The sequence below is a fragment of the Cucumis melo genome, chromosome 7, assembly GCF_025177605.1.
Source record: "Cucumis melo cultivar AY chromosome 7, USDA_Cmelo_AY_1.0, whole genome shotgun sequence".
Lineage (NCBI taxonomy): Eukaryota > Viridiplantae > Streptophyta > Magnoliopsida > Cucurbitales > Cucurbitaceae > Cucumis > Cucumis melo.
Window position 1 is genome coordinate 13,905,322 of NC_066863.1, and position 19,394 is coordinate 13,924,715.

At 34.9% G+C, this 19,394-nt stretch overlaps 1 protein-coding gene across 2 annotated transcripts; it reads left to right on the forward strand.

The window, feature by feature from the left end:
* Positions 1 to 411: 411 nt before the first annotated feature.
* Positions 412 to 19,052, forward strand: LOC103495727 (uncharacterized). Of its 2 annotated transcripts, none has more exons than XM_008457364.2 (12): positions 412 to 985; positions 1,079 to 1,176; positions 1,303 to 1,389; positions 1,510 to 1,678; positions 13,630 to 14,346; positions 15,310 to 15,461; positions 15,550 to 15,747; positions 15,870 to 15,960; positions 16,045 to 16,213; positions 16,942 to 17,052; positions 17,150 to 17,246; positions 18,542 to 19,052. In XM_008457364.2, exons 1-12 carry the CDS (start codon positions 860 to 862, stop codon positions 18,615 to 18,617), a joined length of 2,091 nt encoding a protein of 696 aa, XP_008455586.2. In that variant the 5' UTR covers positions 412 to 859; the 3' UTR covers positions 18,618 to 19,052. The 2 variants fall into 2 exon arrangements, with proteins under 2 accessions (XP_008455586.2, XP_008455587.2); XM_008457365.3 differs by having other exon boundaries at positions 421 to 985; positions 13,711 to 14,346.
* Positions 19,053 to 19,394: the final 342 nt, after the last annotated feature.

A 19,394-nucleotide genomic window follows, 5' to 3' on the forward strand; every position in this document is an offset into this window, starting at 1 on the left:
TATTGGATAGAATTAATGTTGTCTAAGTGCCATATAAAATACCTATGATTTTATTAGATAAATAATTTGTGTTAAAAAAAACTACAAACTAAGAGATATACAAAATTTAAAACACCAATTCCAACAATTACACACAGTGTGCGTTTTGAGTTTTTGTTTTTCCTTTTCAAAATTTAAATAGTCAGATCATTGACCTATTTATATTTAAAGTTAGTTCCAATGTTAAGTTACTAGAGATTTTGTTATCTCAAGAACTAAAATCGATAATTATTAAAATCGTAAGGAAGATTTTAAAACATAAAAACTAAATAGAAACTAAATCCAAAACTTAGATAGTCAATTTTTTTTTCTTATTTTAATATTATATTTGATTGGTATCCATCCATGTTCTAATTGGGTCCAACCTCCTCAATCTCACAACACTTTTGAAGTTAGAGTCAAAATCGATTTTTTTCCATAGGTTACAAACCCTAGCACATGGTCCAAATTTTAAAGTTCTGGGGGGAGGAAACCAAATTGAATCTTCCACAAGATAAACAAACACAGTAGCCCAAAAAAATTTCGCGGTTCCCTAAAAGCTTGGGCACAGTGCGGAAATGCATTTCAGTTCTATATCTTAAAAAGTGGCGGGAAATCATTCATCGTCCCAAGCATTTCTTTTCAAAATTCCTTTTCACTCTCAATTTTTTCCCGCCGGAACACATGAATCTCTACAACAAATAACTCTCCCCAATCCGGTAATGCCAGTCCTTCGCATCTCTAGCGTCTCCCCATTTGTTCAACTCAACACTTATACCAATTCCCTCCTTCTGCCGCCTGAATCAGAACCTGGGTTTTGAAGTTTTTGCTCTCAAATATAATGGGGAGCAAGAAGAGGGCTGCTGCCGATGATAACGAACACAGAGCTAAACGGACTAAGTCTCCTGGAGTTCGAGTCGTTGGTGGTCGGATCTATGATTCTGAGAACGGAAAAACTTGTCATCAAGTAATTATTGAACTCTGTGTTCCTTTACTCTTCAGTTTCTTTTAGCTGTTTTGAATGCCCATTCTTTCTTATGGTTTTTATTGAACGCTCCAGTGCCGACAAAAAACCATGGATTTTGCTGCATCCTGTATGAACATGAAAGGGGACAAGCTGTGTACCATAAAATTCTGTCACAAGTGCCTCCTAAACAGGTTGCAGTCTTAATTTGCCGTGTTTTATTCTCAGTTTTTACTTGCTGGGTTTAGCTTATTTTAAGTTTATTTGGTGTGTATGAAATTTACATTTGTATTGAATGGATTTCGTGGAAACTATATCAGATACGGAGAGAAAGCAGAAGAGGTGATGCTTAAGGAAGACTGGAGTTGTCCCAAGTGCAGGGGTCTTTGCAATTGCAGTGTTTGCATGTAAATTTGGAGCTCTTATCATTATTCTTCTCTTTATCCAATTTTTGTTCGAAGTTTCTAGATTGAAATTGATTGCATGAACTCGGATGATCTTGATCTGAGAGTATAGTGATTTTTCAGGAAGAAAAAAGGTCTTAAACCTACTGGTTTGCTAGTGCATGCAGCCAAAGCAACTGGGTTTTCTTCTGTCTCGGAGATGCTTCTTGTGCATGGTTCTGACTGCTTAGATCAATATAAGAATACGATCAGCAAAGTTGCTTCACCAAAAAAGCAGGCTTCTGATGACAAGGTTTGATTTTGTTTCTTTGGCTGGTATTTATCTTTCTTCATGTCGATATATAAATGCTATGGATGCATTTCTTAATGTTAATGGAGTTCTCGTTGGAGACATTCTAGGTTGACTTATGCAGTATTTTGAAAAGGACTCTCTACCTCATTTTCTTCTCCCTCTTTCTATCTTTTCTCTTCTATGAGTGCATGATGCCTTTTCCTGCCATGTTAGCTTGATGTTTTGTGAAACCATGACATTTCTATTGGAATTCCTTGAATTCGTTATGTGGTGCTACGAACAACCCAATACGGAGTGATCTTGTTGGGTTTAGAAAGTGCAAATAAAAACTTTCTAACCTAGTGGTACTGTATTGTGTTTTGAAAACCATTTTCTCTAATAATATTTGTTCTCTCCCTGCCCGTAGACGTAGCTAACACCTTGTTATGAACCATGCATATCTGTGTGTCAATCTTTATGTTCATCTATTGCTTAATTGTTGAGTACGTAACAGTTTCACTGTGGGATGTTTGGGGCAGAGGAATAATCGGGTCTTTTGTGGTAGCGAGAGGGACCATAGTGAGTTTTGGGCTTTGATTAGAATTCATGTTTTCCTTTAAACTTCAGTTTTGATGACTTTTGTAACTATTCTTTAGCAAACATTTTAATTAGTTGGAATCCCTTTTTATAGGTGGGGTGCTTTGTTTGGTTGAGTTTTTTTTTGTATGCCCTTGTGTTCTTTTATTATTTCTCAATGAAAGTTGTTTCTATAAAAAATAACAAAACCATAGCGTTCCACTTTGTTCATTTTTTTGCTGTATTGAGAAGAAATTTTTTGCTATCAATACTGTTTCCTATAGAAAGGACTCTAAGAACTTGCTTAGCTAGGCTATTCTTTGAAAGCTCTACTTTTGGTCCTTCAAAGAGGGATACTTGGTAGTCCTTTCCACTTGGATAAAATGTCTCGACCCTATGTTTCTTCACCTTTTAGCCCAAAACAAAGCTTGGCCTTCTGTTGATTCTGTTATTGTGAAAATTGATCAATGGAATGAAAGCTGACATGAAAGGACTAATGTACTTCTTTTATACGAAGGTTGGTTAAAGTTTAGGAGCATTCAAACTTTTAAGGTATCAGTGATTTCTGTGGTGGGATTATGAAGGCCATGACAAAAATGGTCTTCTTTGGTGGCTTATATGGAAACAATTATTAGAGTTAAAAGATTATTATTGTTGTTTTCGCTTTGTTGAGAGTGCTCCAGCAGGACGACTCTTCCTTCTATCATGTAACAACTTTTGAAAATCCTAAGATTTTACTTGAGATGCACATACAGTTATTTTTTAAAATTTTTTATAAACAAATTAATTCTTAACTTGGAAGCTGGAAGGAAGTTAGATCTTTGGTATGAGTTTGTTCTTTTTCTTTTAAAAAAGAAAAGAACTAGGTATACAAATTCCTTAAATACTGGTTGAGGTTTGCTTATGATGGTATAAGCTTAAGGCTTTATCTTAGTTATGTGGAAACAGAAAATAGAAAGGTAAAAGAACAAAAGTTCAAAAAGAGAGGAACGAGGACCGTTAACTCCCGATAATTGAATTTATTAACCTTGTTGAGGAATAAGACCTTTAGATATTTCTAGAAAAGGAAATATAACATTTTATTGATAAAATGAAAAGAGACTAATGCTCAATAATCTGAAAGCAATATGTAATCAACTTGAGGAAAAAGTTTTGGAATGGAATACCTTGACAATCAAGACCAAAAGTAAAGAAATTCGTTTCTAAACTAGTGATTTGAATCACTCCACTCCACAAGAGGTTTGATAACACCATTTGAATTACTCTATTATGCAAGTTCTAAAACAAAAGAAGGTGGAATATGAAAATTTATCTCTCAAAAAAGCTAAAAGAAATCTTAATTCATTAACCTTTCTCATTATGTTTATAATGGAGGAAAAGAGGGCTTTATATAGCCTTTTAAGACTCTGAACCAAAGTGGCCAAAAAAAGACCAAGAGATATAATCTCCAATGGCTTATTTATGGAGGAAAAAGGTGACCAGAACGAGTTACAATTCTCCACTACTCTCCTATAAAAACAAGGCTTAAATGATAAATAGAAACTTTAGAACTCAAGTACATAGTTGTACAACCTATAGATCAGATCTTGTTCAAGTAAGGTCGTGATAAACAAAAATTGAAATTTCAATTAAAACATTATAATAAAAAAGACGTGTTGTCCTCGTAACCATTTATGGAGTAGCTTGAATTAGAGTTTTATAAAGTTAAAGTATGAGCTCATTACATGCAAGTTAGACCGCAAATCATATAAGGAAGGACTCCAGCATCTTCTAGGACCTCCTTTGTTGAGTTCACCAGAGTTTGGTTATAAGTGATTAAAGCTTGTTGTAGCTTATTGACTCTCAATCTTGTAATTGGCCCTTGAGAATGACAATTGATGTTCCTTAGTTCACACCTTATCCTCCCCCTCTTGAGAACAACATCCTTGAATCGTAGTCATCCCCTACATAAAAAATACTCAAATTAGCAACATTAAAGGTCACACTAACACCATACTCACCCGGTAAATAAATTTGTTAAGCATTGTTATTGATGCGCTTAAGAACTTGGAACGATCAATCTCCACATGACAAAAGCTTGGATATTCTTTTAGTTGGAAATAGTTCCTTTCACCCAAAACACAATCTCTCAGTCTGCAGTCTAAAATCTTGCACACCTTATTTATTTTTGAAGCAGCTTTGAAATTTTCCTTCTCAAGTTGCCCTTTACTTGTGCAATTTATGACCAAACTCAACCTTAGCATTTGCATCAAAACTCACAAATTTGTTAGGGGGCATAGGTAATCAAGGCATGGGCATTCAAGGGGACGATGGAGGTAGCCTCTCTTATGTCTTTGCTTGAGGGCTTAGTTTTAGAGAGGGGAGAAGGGATGTTCATGTTTGAAGTCCTAACCCTAGTCTTGGTTTCTCGTGTAATTCCTTGTTCACCTTGTTGTTGGATCCCTTTCCTAGTAGAGAGTTCGTTTTTTACGTTGTTTGGAGGATTAAGGTCTTTACGAAGCTGAGGATCTTTATTTGGCAAGTCTTGCTTGGTTCGTGGGAGCACAAATAGGCTTGTTAGGAGGAAGACCTTATTTGTTGGGCCTTTTTGTTGTATTCTTTGTTGGAAGGTGGAGGAAGATTGTGATCATCTCTTTTGGGAGTGTTAGTATGCATGGATTATGTGGAGCTCTTTCTTATAGGAGTTCAATGATATAGTTTAGTTGGTTGAAGAAGTTTTGCACGACGATCAAGGAGTTCCTCCATTCAATTTTCAAGGAGAAAGGTCACCTTTTGTGGTTTGTTGGGGTTTGTGCTATTATTTGGGATATTTGAGGTGAGAGGAATGATTAGGTGTTTAGAGGTAGGGACCCGAATGAGGTATGGTCTTTAGCAAGATTTCATATGACCCTTTGGGCTTTGGTTTCGGATACCTTCTGTAATTTTTCCCTTAGTAACAATTTACTTAGTTGGAACCCCTTTTTTTAGGTGAGGCGTTTTTGTGGACTTGTTTTTTGGATGCCCTTGTATTCTTTTATTTTTTTTCAATGAAAGTCGTTACTTTTATAAAAAATCAAGCCAGGTTTCAAAAAGATTGCATTTACTAGTTATATGGACAACCTTATTATATGCTAATTTTATGAATGGTAAACAATCCTCCCAAGTCTTGAGATCTTATCAGTACAGGCCATCATTTAATTTTGTTTACTACATCTTTGTTTTCTCTAAATAGTATTTTTGTCTATGCAAATTTTTAAATGGTATGCGTAGGTTTATATTTAGCTATTTATTTCTCTATTTTATAGTTTGCTATTTATATAAATATATTTATATTTCAATGTTATTATTAAAATTGAAACTTATGATACATGATAAGTTTTGATGCACAATATACTAAAATTTCATTTCAATGTGTTATGTTGCACGAGTTAACAACCTTGGTTCTATTAACTACCTCGGTTTGACCATCTGTTCGAGGATGATAAGTAGTTGAGGACACAAGCTTAGTTCCCCTTTAATCCCACAACACCCAAAAGGTCGCTTAAAAATTTAACATCGCTAAGTATGGTTTTTGGATTGCCATGTAATCTCACAACCTCTTGAAAGAATAAGTCAACAATGTGTTTTGCATGGACGGATAGGTTGGGTTCTGCTCATCTTGTAGCCTTTTCTTGGTGTTCTTCATCCAAGTATTGTTCTAGTAATTCTATTTCCATTTGCTTTTGGTCAAACACATATTTTGTCTATTTAGGTTTTGTATTGTCTTGTCTGTTTTTTGATATCATATATCTTTTTGCATTATTCTTTTTTCATTGTATCAAAGAAAAGTCTTGCCTTTTATATATAAAAAAAGCAATTTGTTTTGCATCATCAATTTTGTGACAATGAATAAAATGAGCAATTTTACTTAATCTATCACCCACAAGAAAGACGTCTCTATCTTTTGAGTTCTAGGTAAGCCTAAAACAAAATTCATTGATATATCCATCCAAGGACCATTTAGAATGGGTAAATGAGGGTACAAACCATGAGGTTTGATGCTATGCCAAAATGAGGGTGTCGAAGTCTCCTTCGACACATCAAATAACATTTATAATATACCATTGAACTTTGAGTTAGTAGCAAGGTTGGGTTGAACCACTGACTAAGATAGAACTTCTCCTAAGATGTATATGTGTTTGGAAAGCAGTAAAAATTGGGTGGGGATGGGGTGAGGATGGGATTGGTCTTTGTTTTGACTAAAAACTAAATGCAAGAAATGTGAAGTGGAAAACGTTGAAGTTAGAGAAAAATATGAAATAACTCACTTCATTCATTCTATGCAATAGAGTTCAATATATATAGGCATACATGGGAACGCTAACTAAAGACGAGTAAATTACAATAGTGGACAAGCGACTAATAATCTCCTATATGTATGTGTGTGTGTATATATATATTATAACACTCCCCCTCAAGTTGGAGCATATATGTTAATTATGCTCAGCTTGATTACATTGGTACTATATTTGAACTCCATTCAAAGTTTTTGTAAAGATATCCTTTAATTATTCTCCAGTCTTCACATATCTAGTGTACACCTAACCTTTTATTTTTTCTCGAATAAAATGACAATCAATTTCAATGTATTTAGTACACTCATGAAATACTGGGTTAGATGTAATATGGAAAGTACTTGATTGTCACACCACAACTTAGTCGGAATTGTAGTATTAAAATTCAACTAAATCAAGAGTTGATGTAACCACATTATTTCACACACAGCTTGTACCGTTGCTTTGTATTCTGACTCACTTGATCGTGAAACTACGTTTTGCTTCTTACTCTTCCATGAGACCAAATTACCTCCAATAAAAACACAATACCCAAAAGTCAATCTTCTATCTTTTTTTGATTCTGCCCGATCAGCATCTGAGAAAACATTCGATGTTCATATAGCCATGATCTTTATATAAAATCCCAAGTGTAGGTGCAACCTTAAGGTAACAGAGAATTTGTTGTACTACATCCCAGTGTTCCATTGTGAGTGAGGTCATAAACTGACTCACAATTCTTACTAAATAAGCTATGTCTGGACATGTTACTGTAAGGTAATTTAACTTCTCAATCAATCTTCTATATCTCTTAGGGTCCTTAAATGGTTCTCCATCTTTCAACAGTTGTAGACCAGGTATCATCAGAGTACTGCATGACTTGGCTTCCAAGTTTCCTATCTTAGATATTAAATCAAGCTTATATTTTCTTTGACATGAAAATACCCTTCTTGCTTCTCATTACTTCAATGTCCAAAAAGTACTTCAACACTAAGATTTGAGAGACAATATACATGATGTATCACTGTCGGTTATAAAAATATCATCAACATATACAAAAAGTAGAATAACTCCACTAATAGATCTTCAGTAGAAAACCGAGTGATCTGTTTGCTTTTCTTCATTCCAAATTGCTCAAGTGCATTACTAAATTTTCCAAACCATGCATGTGGACTCTACTTCAACCAAAACAAGGATTTGCAAAGGCGACACACTTTATCATTCTCCCCCTGAGCAACAAACCCAGGTGGCTGTTCCATATAGACTTCCTCCAAAAGATAATTGTGTAGAAAGACATTTTTAATGTGAAGCTAATGTAAAGGCCAATCTTGATAGAAATGAATAACTTAACAAAAGGAAGCTTAGCAATAGGAGAGAATACAGCAAAATAGTCAACCCCGTACGTCTTAGCATAACCTTTAGCCACAAGGCATGCCTTTAAGCAGGCTATTGATCCATTAGGATTAACTTTAATTGGAAATACCCATTTGCACCCAATAGTCTTTTTTCTAAATCATAAGTGCCATTATCATCTAAGGCATTCACCTCTTCAATCATTGCACTATACCACCTAGAATGAGATAGCTTCATGAACGATCTTAGGTATCTAGACAGAGAAGAGATTTAACAAACGAACATGTAGGAAACGATAATTGGTCATAAGATACATAAGATGCCATAGGATAAGTGCAAGAACGTTTACCTTTACGAAGAGCAATGGCAAGGTCATCACCTGGTCCTGAGTTCGATAACAAAGAGTCTTTTGGGACAAAACATTCACCTTGAGGTTGCTGTCGGCTAGAGTAGATGTTAGGAATTGGTGGACGATTAGGGGCATATGTCGAAGGTAGAGCAGGGGAGGGAGTTGGAGATGTGAGAGTATAAAGAAAAAGATCATCCTTCTCCTTCCCTCGACTCATACTAGGCAAAGGGGTAGTGAAAGGCTTGTCCTCAAAGAAAGTAACATCTCGAGAGACAAAATATATATTCAAACTTGGACAATAACATTTGTATACTTTTTAAACACGAGAATAGCCTAAGAAAATGCACTTTAAAAATTTGGGGTCTAACTTTGTCAAATTAGGACGGACATCTCGAGTAAAACATGTACAACCATATATTTTAGGCTCAATAGGAAACAATGGTTTTGTTGGAAAGAGGACATGATAAGGAATATGACCTTGAAGAACAGACGAAGGCATGCTGTTTATAAGAAAACAAGCTGTGGAAATTGCATCAACCGAAAAATGCTTTGGAACATGCATTTGAAAGGATAATACTCGTGTAGTTTCAAGAAGATGCCTATTCTATCATTCTGCAACCCCATTTTGGGATGGAGTATGAGTATGGGATGATTGGTGAATGATTCCATGTGTACACATGTACGGATTTAGTGCTTTTGGAAATTACTCACTAACATTGTCACTTCTCAAGGCTCTAAGCCATACACCAAGTTGTGTTCGAATTTCAGCATGAAAATTGCTGAAATGAGAAAGTAACTCAGAATGATTTTTGGTAAAATATAACCTAGTCATGCGAGAGTGATCATGAACAAAGGTAACAAAATATCTTAATCCAGCTTTGGACACAATTAGACATGGACCCCAAATATAAGAATGAACTAACTCAAAGGGAGAATTTTCCCGTTTGTCAACTCTAGAACTGGAGCTAAGAAGATGAAATTTGGCAAACTGACATGAGTCACAATTCAATGAAGACAAGTTATAAGACTGATGACAAAGATTTCTTAAAAGTAAGAGGGATGGATGACCAAGAAGACGACAATGGGCATCAAAAGGAGAAAAAAATCCAGAACAAGCAACAGTCGTTGACGTCGATATTGGGTGATCAAAAGTGTAAAGTCCTCTAGATTCATGTCCTTTCCCAATAATCTTCTTTGTTACAAGATCTTGAAACAAGCAATAGCTAGGATAGAATGAGACACAACAATTAAGGTCAGTGGTGATTTGACTAATAGAGAGCAAGCTAAATGACACTTGAGGTAAGTGGAGGACAGATGACAGAGAAAGGGATGGGGTGACAATGCCTGATCCAATAATAGAAGATTTTGATTCGTCTGCTAGGGTAACATTGGTAATGGATTTAGATGACAAATTTGTAGAAATAATTTGGGATTGCCTGTCATATAAGCAGTAGGACCAAAGTCTATGATCCATTGAGTAGAGGAGGTAAAGAGACAATGATTCATGTTGATTGAATTAGCAATGGTTGTAGTAGGGGCATATTCTAATGATGAAGGAGATGTTTTCAACGATTTAATTGACAAATCATGAATAGATGGAGCTCTTAATTGAGCCAAATGAGAATTCACTACGGGATTGAAAACAAGATCTACGAAGCTTCTAACTAACAACATCCCAAATTAGGACAAAACAACAACAAATTCGAAGAACCAAAAGGGTACTTTTCCAAAGACCCCCACACTCGATTAGATTTCAGAGGAAGCAAATACACAAATCAACTGGAAAACATAGATGGAGATGAACCCAATTGATAGAGCACAAAACAGATCTGCCACGCGTCGATGCATGGATCTTGGGGCAGAGGAAGAGGTGGCGTGTGAGCCACACGTTGGTCGGATGGCTTCAAAAATTTGGGTTTGGTAGATTGGTGGTTAGGCTCCTTTTTTAGTTGGGGGCAGTGTCGAAAAAGAACCAACTTCCAGTGGTGCTTGACAAACAGTGACCGCGGTAGAGGTGGTGATTGTGCTTGATGGATGGTAAACAAATTGATAACGGCGACTGTGGGCAAAACTATAAACCCACCCCTCCACGAAACCTTAGATGTTACAAAAGGGTTCTAAATTCTCAAACCCTAATTTTCTCTTACGCTCTAAAACCATGTTGAAGTTAGAAGAAAATATGAAATAACTCACTTGATCCATTCTATACAATAGAGTTCAATAGATATAGGCATATATGGAAACCCTAACTAAAGACTTGTAAATTACAATAAAGGACAAACGACTAATAAGCTCCTATATATATATATATATATATATATATATATATATATATATATAACATGTGAATTGAATTAATAACTTATCTACTTATCAAACCTAGTAGACTATTCAATAATGTTGGATAGACTCCCTTGATAGAAAATCAACTCGGATATCGATTCCTAAATTAGCTAAATAGGTGCCTCGCAAAGCCTTCTACTTAGTTAACTGCATTAAGCATTCGGATTGATTATGACATTAGATTAAACCAGCCTTGTGTAAGCTAACATTTTCTATTCTTTAGGTTTTATTATCTTTCGTTATTGATGACCCTAATAATGCTAGAAGTTAAACCATACCTATAGCTCAACCTAGTTACTACTCAAATTATGCATGCTTTCAAGGAATCCCAACGTACATAGCATACATGAGCAAGCTATGCTTTGATACGACTAATCAGTCTCATTAATCGAACATACATTTAACATGGCTTACAACGAGTTGAAATGAGAAAGAATTAGAAACCATAGCAATCATCAAAATCTCATAAATCCATGGATAGATGCCCAACTTTTGGGGCCTAGCTAGTCATTGAAATGGGATACTCGATGCGATAATCTTCTTTACAATGTAAAATGGAAACAAATCTCATGGGTTTTGACCAAGAATGACCAAAACCAAGCTTAAACTCTGAAAATCAGCCCGATTCTCCTCTTTTCTCTTCGCACCAAACCCTAACTGAAAGAAGATGCATATATGAAAATTGAGGCATCACTGTGGTGCTATTTGGCTGCTTCGCCTTTATCTTTGTGCTGCGAGTTGGTGTAGTCATTAAGATGTCGGTCGCTTTGTGTCGTCTTGGACATGTTCCAACTCGGTGACTGGTGCAACAGTGCCAAGCGTTCCTTTGGGGCTTTTTGGTCTTTTCATCATCTCGTGAAGCTTGGATACTCGATATAGCTCTTGTTCCAAATTAACCTCGAATGGCCTATAATGCTTTGAAATGCATGAATTGCTTGAGATCCTACAAATATGAACATATAAATACATGAATCATTGTCAACGAATGAGATTAAAGTCACTAAGATAGCTTATTTATGGAGCTATCAAAGTTGAAGCCTAGACTTGAGATTTTTCATCATCCTAGCCACAAACCTGACATTGTGTAGCACTAATTTTTCTCCACATGTCTTCAGATTAATATTTTCAGTTCAAACTATTTTTGAAATTCTACCATTCCCATCCTCGCTAGACCATGGTGTTTTGATGTGTAAGATGTGAAAAGACTCCTAAATGAAGCTATGTGAACTGAAGCTGCACCATCTATTTTCCATTCAGATGAGTGGCTGCTACTTCATGAGTTACTCTTGAAACAAACACATGCATCATCAATTTCATCATCAAGATCAACTTAATTTATGTCCTGTTTTCTTTTCAGGTCCTTTTCTAATTTCCTACACTGACTTTTGAAGTGACCCTTTTTGTGACAGTAAAAACAGCCCATCTCTTTATTCCTATTATTCCACTTTTTCTTACTGCTACTCGACTCATCATTTTCAGAACTTATCTTGTCTTTACCGTTATTTACTACTACAGTTGAACCTACAGCAGATTCTTTACTAATGCTCTTTTTATGAATTCTTCAGCTATAGCTAAATCACATACTCCTGAAAACTTCGATGTGTTATCCTTAACTGATTAGACACTGTCGTTTTCATGGTTTCCCAACTATCAGGTAAAGACATTACTCCATCAGTAAATTCTATCTTAAGGGTAGTAAATAAGCGTAAAGACAAGATAAGTTCTGAAAATGATGAGTCAAGTAGCTGTAAGAAAAAGTGGAATAATAGGAATAGTAAGATAGAACTATAGAATTTACTGATTTTTTTGGAATAGCAAGATTGGGAATTTACTCATCCCCAATCTTTCCCTTCAGCTTGATTGTTCTAGGTGCCAATAGTCCCTACTAGAGTTCAGGGTGAATTGAAAAGTGCCCTACGTTTGGTGTCTGCCTTGTCATGACTTTGTTTTGTAGTAACAATGTGTGCAACTCTCAAATTTTACACTTGTAGCCTGTCGTGAATTTTTCATCACAATGGTAGCAAAACCCTTTCACTTTGCTCCTTTGATACGTAACATTGATTAAGATTTTTACATTACTACAATAGGTTCTTTTTTAGCCGCTGCACCATTGTTTATTAAGGCCATAGTTTTCCTCAAAATTGGGTCAAGCATCTGACCGATTGTCTTGGTTGTAATTGTTTTGTTTGCGGCCCACTAGTTAGAGTTTCCGTTGGGCCGAAAGTTTGTGGATCATGCAAGTCTTGAGCAACTTTAGAGTTAAATCTCTATCCTCAATTTATTGAGAGCTTGATTCATTATACTCTTCAAGCCTGTGGGCATGCTATAACACTTCTGCCCCCAATTATTGGGCCCAACTCATTGATGAAGGGATCTTCCAAATCAGTAACAAAGTTGATAACAATTTAAAATGTATCGAATGATCAGCCACCATGTCTTCTTGTTTCATGGCAAGGGTTTAGGCAGCCAATACAGTATAATAATTATATGCTTCAAAGGCCGTCAAAGTGTATTTGTTATCATTCACGAACTGTCAGTAACTTGCAAGAACACGTGTAACTGATTCTAATAAATGCCAAATAGCTAATTTGTAACATTATCGAAGGTTTCAGATGGACCACGTATTTGGTTAAGTAAAAGCAAGAACACAATAACACATGAAGATCGATATAGACATGTGTTCTTGGATTTGAATGACAGAAATGAAACATCAACAAGATGAATGATTTCCACCGCAAATTTTCATCATTGAAGGGAAAAGTTGTAGCATTTGATCAACAATGGCTAGAATAGTACATGAACAATAAGAAAGTCATTCTTGGTGTGAGATTCACAACCCTTGCGTTGTTTGTAATTTTAGGATTCTAAATTAATTATCTTTCAACTGTCACATGTCTTTTCTCAACAGTTTCTGGGTTGTTTTATCAGGTGTTTTTTAATACATTTTTCTATAGTTTTCCACCAAAGAAATATGCATGTGCGACAGGGTTTTAGATTCGAGGTTTGGTTCTGATGCCTGTATGTTCTTTCATTTACAAGATCATATCCCTTTTCAACAGGAGTCTGTCATGCTTACACCAAGGAAACAAGGGAAGGAAAATTCTTTAAATGGAAATAATGAATCAAACTTGAATTTGCAGAAACAAACACCAAATTTTGATAAAAAGAAGTTGAAGGAAATGAAGCGTGAAGAATTGAAAGAAATATGCAATGAAAATAAGGTTGATGGTGCTAAATTCTCGAAGAAGAGCAGTCCAACAAAATCCAGCTTAGGAGAAATTCCTAAGGAACAAACTGAAGCAAATGGGAGGAATGATTCTCTTCCCTCAAAGAAAAAGGGGTCCAGAAAGGGAACCTCTAAGGATGCTGCCTCCGATGTTTGCAGTCCCAAGGATGCTAGAGAAAAAAACAGTTTGTGTCATGAGAATGCCAAAGTATCAGATATTATGGAAGAGGAAGACAAGAGGTCCTCAAAGGATGTTCCTTACCATCTAATTAAAGCTGAAGACAAAAAAGAAGAAAAAGAGTTGAATTTTCACAAATATGCCAAGACATCAAAAGATGTGAAAAATAACAAAACAAAGGTGCATGACAAGCCACCAGCAAAGTCTCGGGAAAATAAGAAATGCTCTGTGAATATTCAGAACAAGGAATTTGGTGCCAGTGTTCCTTTCCCTCCAGGTTCAAGGTTAACAACTGTAGCAGATATCGAACTGACCACAGATGATGTTGGTCATGCACTGCAGTTTTTAGAATTCTGTGCAGCTTTTGGAAAGGTACGAGTGTTTTGGTTTTAATTAATTATTAATCTAAAATTTACTCAATCCTCCAACTGAGCCTTTGTTCAATTTTGAAATAAAATTTTACTGACTCAATCGTGCAGTCTCAGAGTTAGAATAATTAGAATAGTTTTTTGTCTTAAAATAAAATAAGGTATATCTTTTACTAAATGTTCAGATGTTAATCAAATGCCATTGTGCTCAAGTATTGGGGCTGTCAATTCGCTGATTCAGTTATTATATAAAACTTGAATTTGATTACTGTATGGTACCATGAATTGGAAACTAAATTAGCTATAAAAAGGGAAATTGTTAGTTTGTTATGAGATCTTAATGTGTTGAAGTACGATTTATTATTTGTGTTGTTTTCTGCAACATTTTATTATTACTATTAAATAAGAAACTCCGAGCAATGGTTGAAGAATCTTACTGGATAATTTCTCTGCATTGAGCCAGAGAGAAATTCTATTCCATGTTCAGATCGATAATTATGTGTTATACAAAATCCTGAAGATGTTCAAATACGATGTTAAGAAATGATCTCTTCTCGATAGTGCATGCAAGCTAGAAATGAATACAAGCTAATGAAAACAAGAATCCTAAAATTTCAAACAACGTAAGGGTTGAAATAAATACCTGTGTTCTCTTGAAAATAATATATCATAACACTTTCAGATTAGATTATTGACACTTGATTAATGGTCAATCTTAAGTCAAGAATTTAAACTCTCTTCTGAGAACACAGCACCTGCTAGTTTAACCTGAATATTACTCTATTTCTTATCCTCAAAACATAAGTTTCCTCTAGGTCATTTATCGATCATCCATGAGCATAAAAAATGAGCGATAAAATGTTTTTTTCTAGTATTTGTTTAATTCTGTGTACGAGTTCATAGTTTTGTGCACTGACCGTGTCTGTTGATTTTCTTTTCCTTTGGGATCCTTTTCATTCGTGGATAGGCTCTTAATTTAAAGAAAGGGCATGCTGAGTCTGTACTCAAAGACCTAATGCGGGAGAGAATTCAGAGAAGAAGGTGTCGAGTGCATGATTCACTCACTGTTCGATTTCATATTCAACTCTTGTCACTGATATTGAAGGATATGGATGAAGAGTATGGATATAAGCCGAGGCTTTTATTTTTATTATGTGATCAGATATATACTCTTCAGTCTTTAATCTTTAATGTCATGTATTCTTAGATCTGCAATCCCTAGTCCCACAAATGACAGAAGCTCATGGTTGCTGGCTCTGAAGAAATGCATTTCTGCATCCCCATTTAAGTTGAATGATCTGAAACCAGATTACTTTGATGGAGGTGACAATTGTTATGATGACTTAGGCTTCTCAAAAAAGCTCAGACTGTTGACTTACCTATGTGATGAGGCTCTCAATACTACGTAAGTAAAGCCACTCAGCATGCTATTTGAAATGGTTGAAGTGTTTTCCTTTCCTCACATTATTCTCTAGGTATTTTTTTTTTTTTGCTGATTGCCAAATTTCCTTTCTGTTTTCCTTCCAGAAAATTGAGAAGCTGGATTGAACAACAAAATAGTAATTTTGTGGAGGAACAAAAGGAAGTTAAAGAAAAACTTGCAGCATTGAAGGATAAGGTGGCTAGATTGGCAGTGCCGTCTATAAAGATTGTAAGTTGTGTAGCTTCAATTTTAAACTGATTTGTCATTGTTTCATAACAGGAGAAACAAGCTAAGCAAAAATTGCGAGATGAATTGGCCAAAGCTCTAATTGTAAAGAATGGCGTTCCCCTTTCAATTGCAGAGCATGATGCTATTATTTCACAAATAAAAAATGACGTAGCTGAAGCTCAAGCTGAGAGGCTTGTGGCTTTGGAATTGGCATCCAAGAGTATGCTCTGAAATTATTTTTCTCTTGCTGTTGTCATTATTTTCTTATTTAATTAATCTAAGTCTGTCGTTTCATTTAAATGAGAAATAAGGACAATCATTTGTCAACAATTATGATTTGACTTAACATGTGTTGCTTGGGTTTAAAAGTGGACTTTCGTGGTATCTTGGTGAGTCCCTCAGATCATATATAAAGTGTATTCAAATACTTGTATGATCAAGTAAACAGTCACCAACTTCAAGTTGTATAATTGATACCAGAATTCTGTTTAGTTGAAATTGAGGTCGTGAATTCTTCTGGCAGAGATAGTAAATGAAATAGTTGAAACAAGATCTGATTTTAATTTTGGGAAATTGAAATTTAAACGTTTTTTTTTAGATTTACACAATAGTTAAAAAAGGATTTCAGTTGATAGTGGACTAAAACAAAATTGAAGCTTGGTACACAGTCTAATATTCTTGAGCGTCGAATTGGTTAACCATTGGGCTGAGCTGAAATTTGACATCGCATGTTTCGGTTAGGTGGGTGAGGTAAAACCATGCTGATGTTGTGGTTTTTAATCTTCGTTCTTTTTTTCTGCCCTTTAAACATTTTGTATTACCATTATTATTATTTTGAGGGTGCATGAATCTTATCTCTTTCTGAAGAAAGTATACAGAGATTGTTAAATGATTTTTGGTCATTCATCTTTTAATCTGGCGGAATTCAACAGATTAGTGTTTTTATAGGGAGAGAAAGATCTTATGCTACAAGGACAGCTCCTGTCATGTTGGATGTTAATGGTCGTGTATTTTGGAAATTAAGAGGCTTTGCTTGTCAAGGGAATATTCTGCTGCAAGGTTAATTTTGAATATGTCGTGATTTCAGCAGGATGCCTGGATTTTCACTTTTGATATTTTCTTTTTTGTTTAAAAAAAATATCATTTTAATTGTTAGATATGGAAAGCTGGGGATCAGTCAATCCAAGCGAAAAGTGGTTGATGTATAAAGACGAGCAGAAACAAGAGATAGAAAAATACATTTCTTCTTTAAGGTGAGTATTACTTTCCAATTTATATTTGTTATGACACCTTTGCAGTATAGAACTTGCTTGGTAATGTTCCTATAAGCGTTTGGTAACTATCCTTGTTTTTTATTCTTCAAATATGTTTTCCAAAATTGTGTGGAATCTCTTGTTCTATTTCCAGCTTTTTCCAAAATATAAATCAAATTAAATTGCATAATAAATATGCAAATAAATATAATATGTAAGTTTTTGATATTTTATTTTGAAAAATTCTTTTCATTTAAATTCTTTTCCATTTTTAATTTTAGAGAATATAAAAACAAAAATTGGTTACATATTTCTGTTTTTTTTCCTTCAATTAAAAAGAAAAATAAGAACTAGTTTCGAAATGCACTTAAGTTTCCTTACATTAGGAAAGAGGAAACAATAAACAATAAGTAAGAAACAAAAAAGAGCAATATGATGTAGCCTAAGTGCTAAGTAGCTTTAAGAAGTAAGCTTCGTACATCAAGATTGTGAATCTTTTATTAGAATGATAATATTGTTTCATACGTGAGGAAAAGTCTCCTATTTATAGAATTTTATTACGACTGGGGTAAAAAGGAAGATTAAACTAGAGGGGCTCTTAAGTTCTTAATTTCAATTTAAAATTGTTCTACACATGCTAACAGAAAAATTAACCGTTCTAACTTACATTTGTATCAAAACCAATCAGAACATGATACCAAAGATTTTTCACGTGTGCCAGTTGCTTTTTTGATTTAAGCTGTTGGCTTTGACGATCCTTTCGAGTTCTGAAATGTAGTCATCATCTCATCTATAGTTTTGCATATTATATTATTTCACTTTTCCTTATATGAGATGGTAGACCTTGATGGTAATGGTAAAAATACTAAATTACAATTTTTCCTGCAGAACGCAAGTCGTAATAGTTGATATAATACTTTAAAGATAGGAAATACTACGAGTTGAACCTACAACATGTTTTGGCCATGCTCTCCTTTCAGCTCAATATTGATGCTTAATAAATAGCATTTTAACGTTTCTAGAAGTTTCTTGGAGATTATGCACAAATATCTCAAATATACTGTTACAATACTTTCTTCTTTATTAATTCTACACTTCATGACTGTTGAGATTATGCTGTTCTGGATTTCTGATGTTTATTTCCCTTGCCATTTGCTGCAACAAATATGCTTTTCCGTGCCTATCGAGCTACCTAGTATAGTAATATTAGTATTTAACTCCAAAATCTTTTAGGTTTTGCTGCTCCAGATGTTTTGTTTTGTTTTGTTTTTAATTGTGCCCTTGAATCAATTCAGGTTTAAGAGGCGTAAGTTAGAGGAAATAGTTCAGACACTTCCAGGTGGGGGTAGTGAGACAGCTTCAGCATGTTGACGTTTGCCATCTCTGAGCCAAAAGAGTAGTAGTCATGTCATTAAGCTTTAGTTTTGTGGAGCAAATTGCCAAAACAAATGATTTAAAAGATCTATTTTCCAATGTGCTTCTCTTCTGGATGGGAAACCCATATCCCTTTATTTTGTAACATCTCAAGAGAAGCATAATTCACTGCTATTTTAGCAGAGAGGAAAAAAAAGGGAAAAAGAAAAAGGATAGCCTCAGCTGATTGTAGCTGTGTTTTTCTACACTTGAAAATGCTTCATAGCAATTCAGTTTTTCCAAACCATGATTTGTTATTGGTTTTGGAGATATTTGAAGAGGGAATCCTTTGTAGGACGACTGATATCCAATGCATTGTTTTGAACTTTGATATGTAATTTCACAAATGTTTTTAGAATTTATTACAGTAGACTCTTCAGCTCTTTCCTCAAATGAGTCATTTTGGTTCGAACTGTAGTTTGGTTCTTTATATATTGGAGAACTGAGGATGATCGCTTATAACAAAGAAGACATAAACAGGTTACTATTAGGATTTATAGCTACCACGTTTCTAAGGGAGGAGATTGACAATTTTTCTCCTATTATATACCCTTGTTTTATATGTTTAGTACACATTCAAGCCAACTACATGTTTGTAATATGATGTGCAACCAAATAAGAGATTTGGTGCAATGAAATCAAAGATACAGGCTGTTGTGGGAACTACAATTGGAATATTGAAATTGGGAGCAACGTCTTATCCCTGTAAAATCACAAATCACAGATTTGATTAAA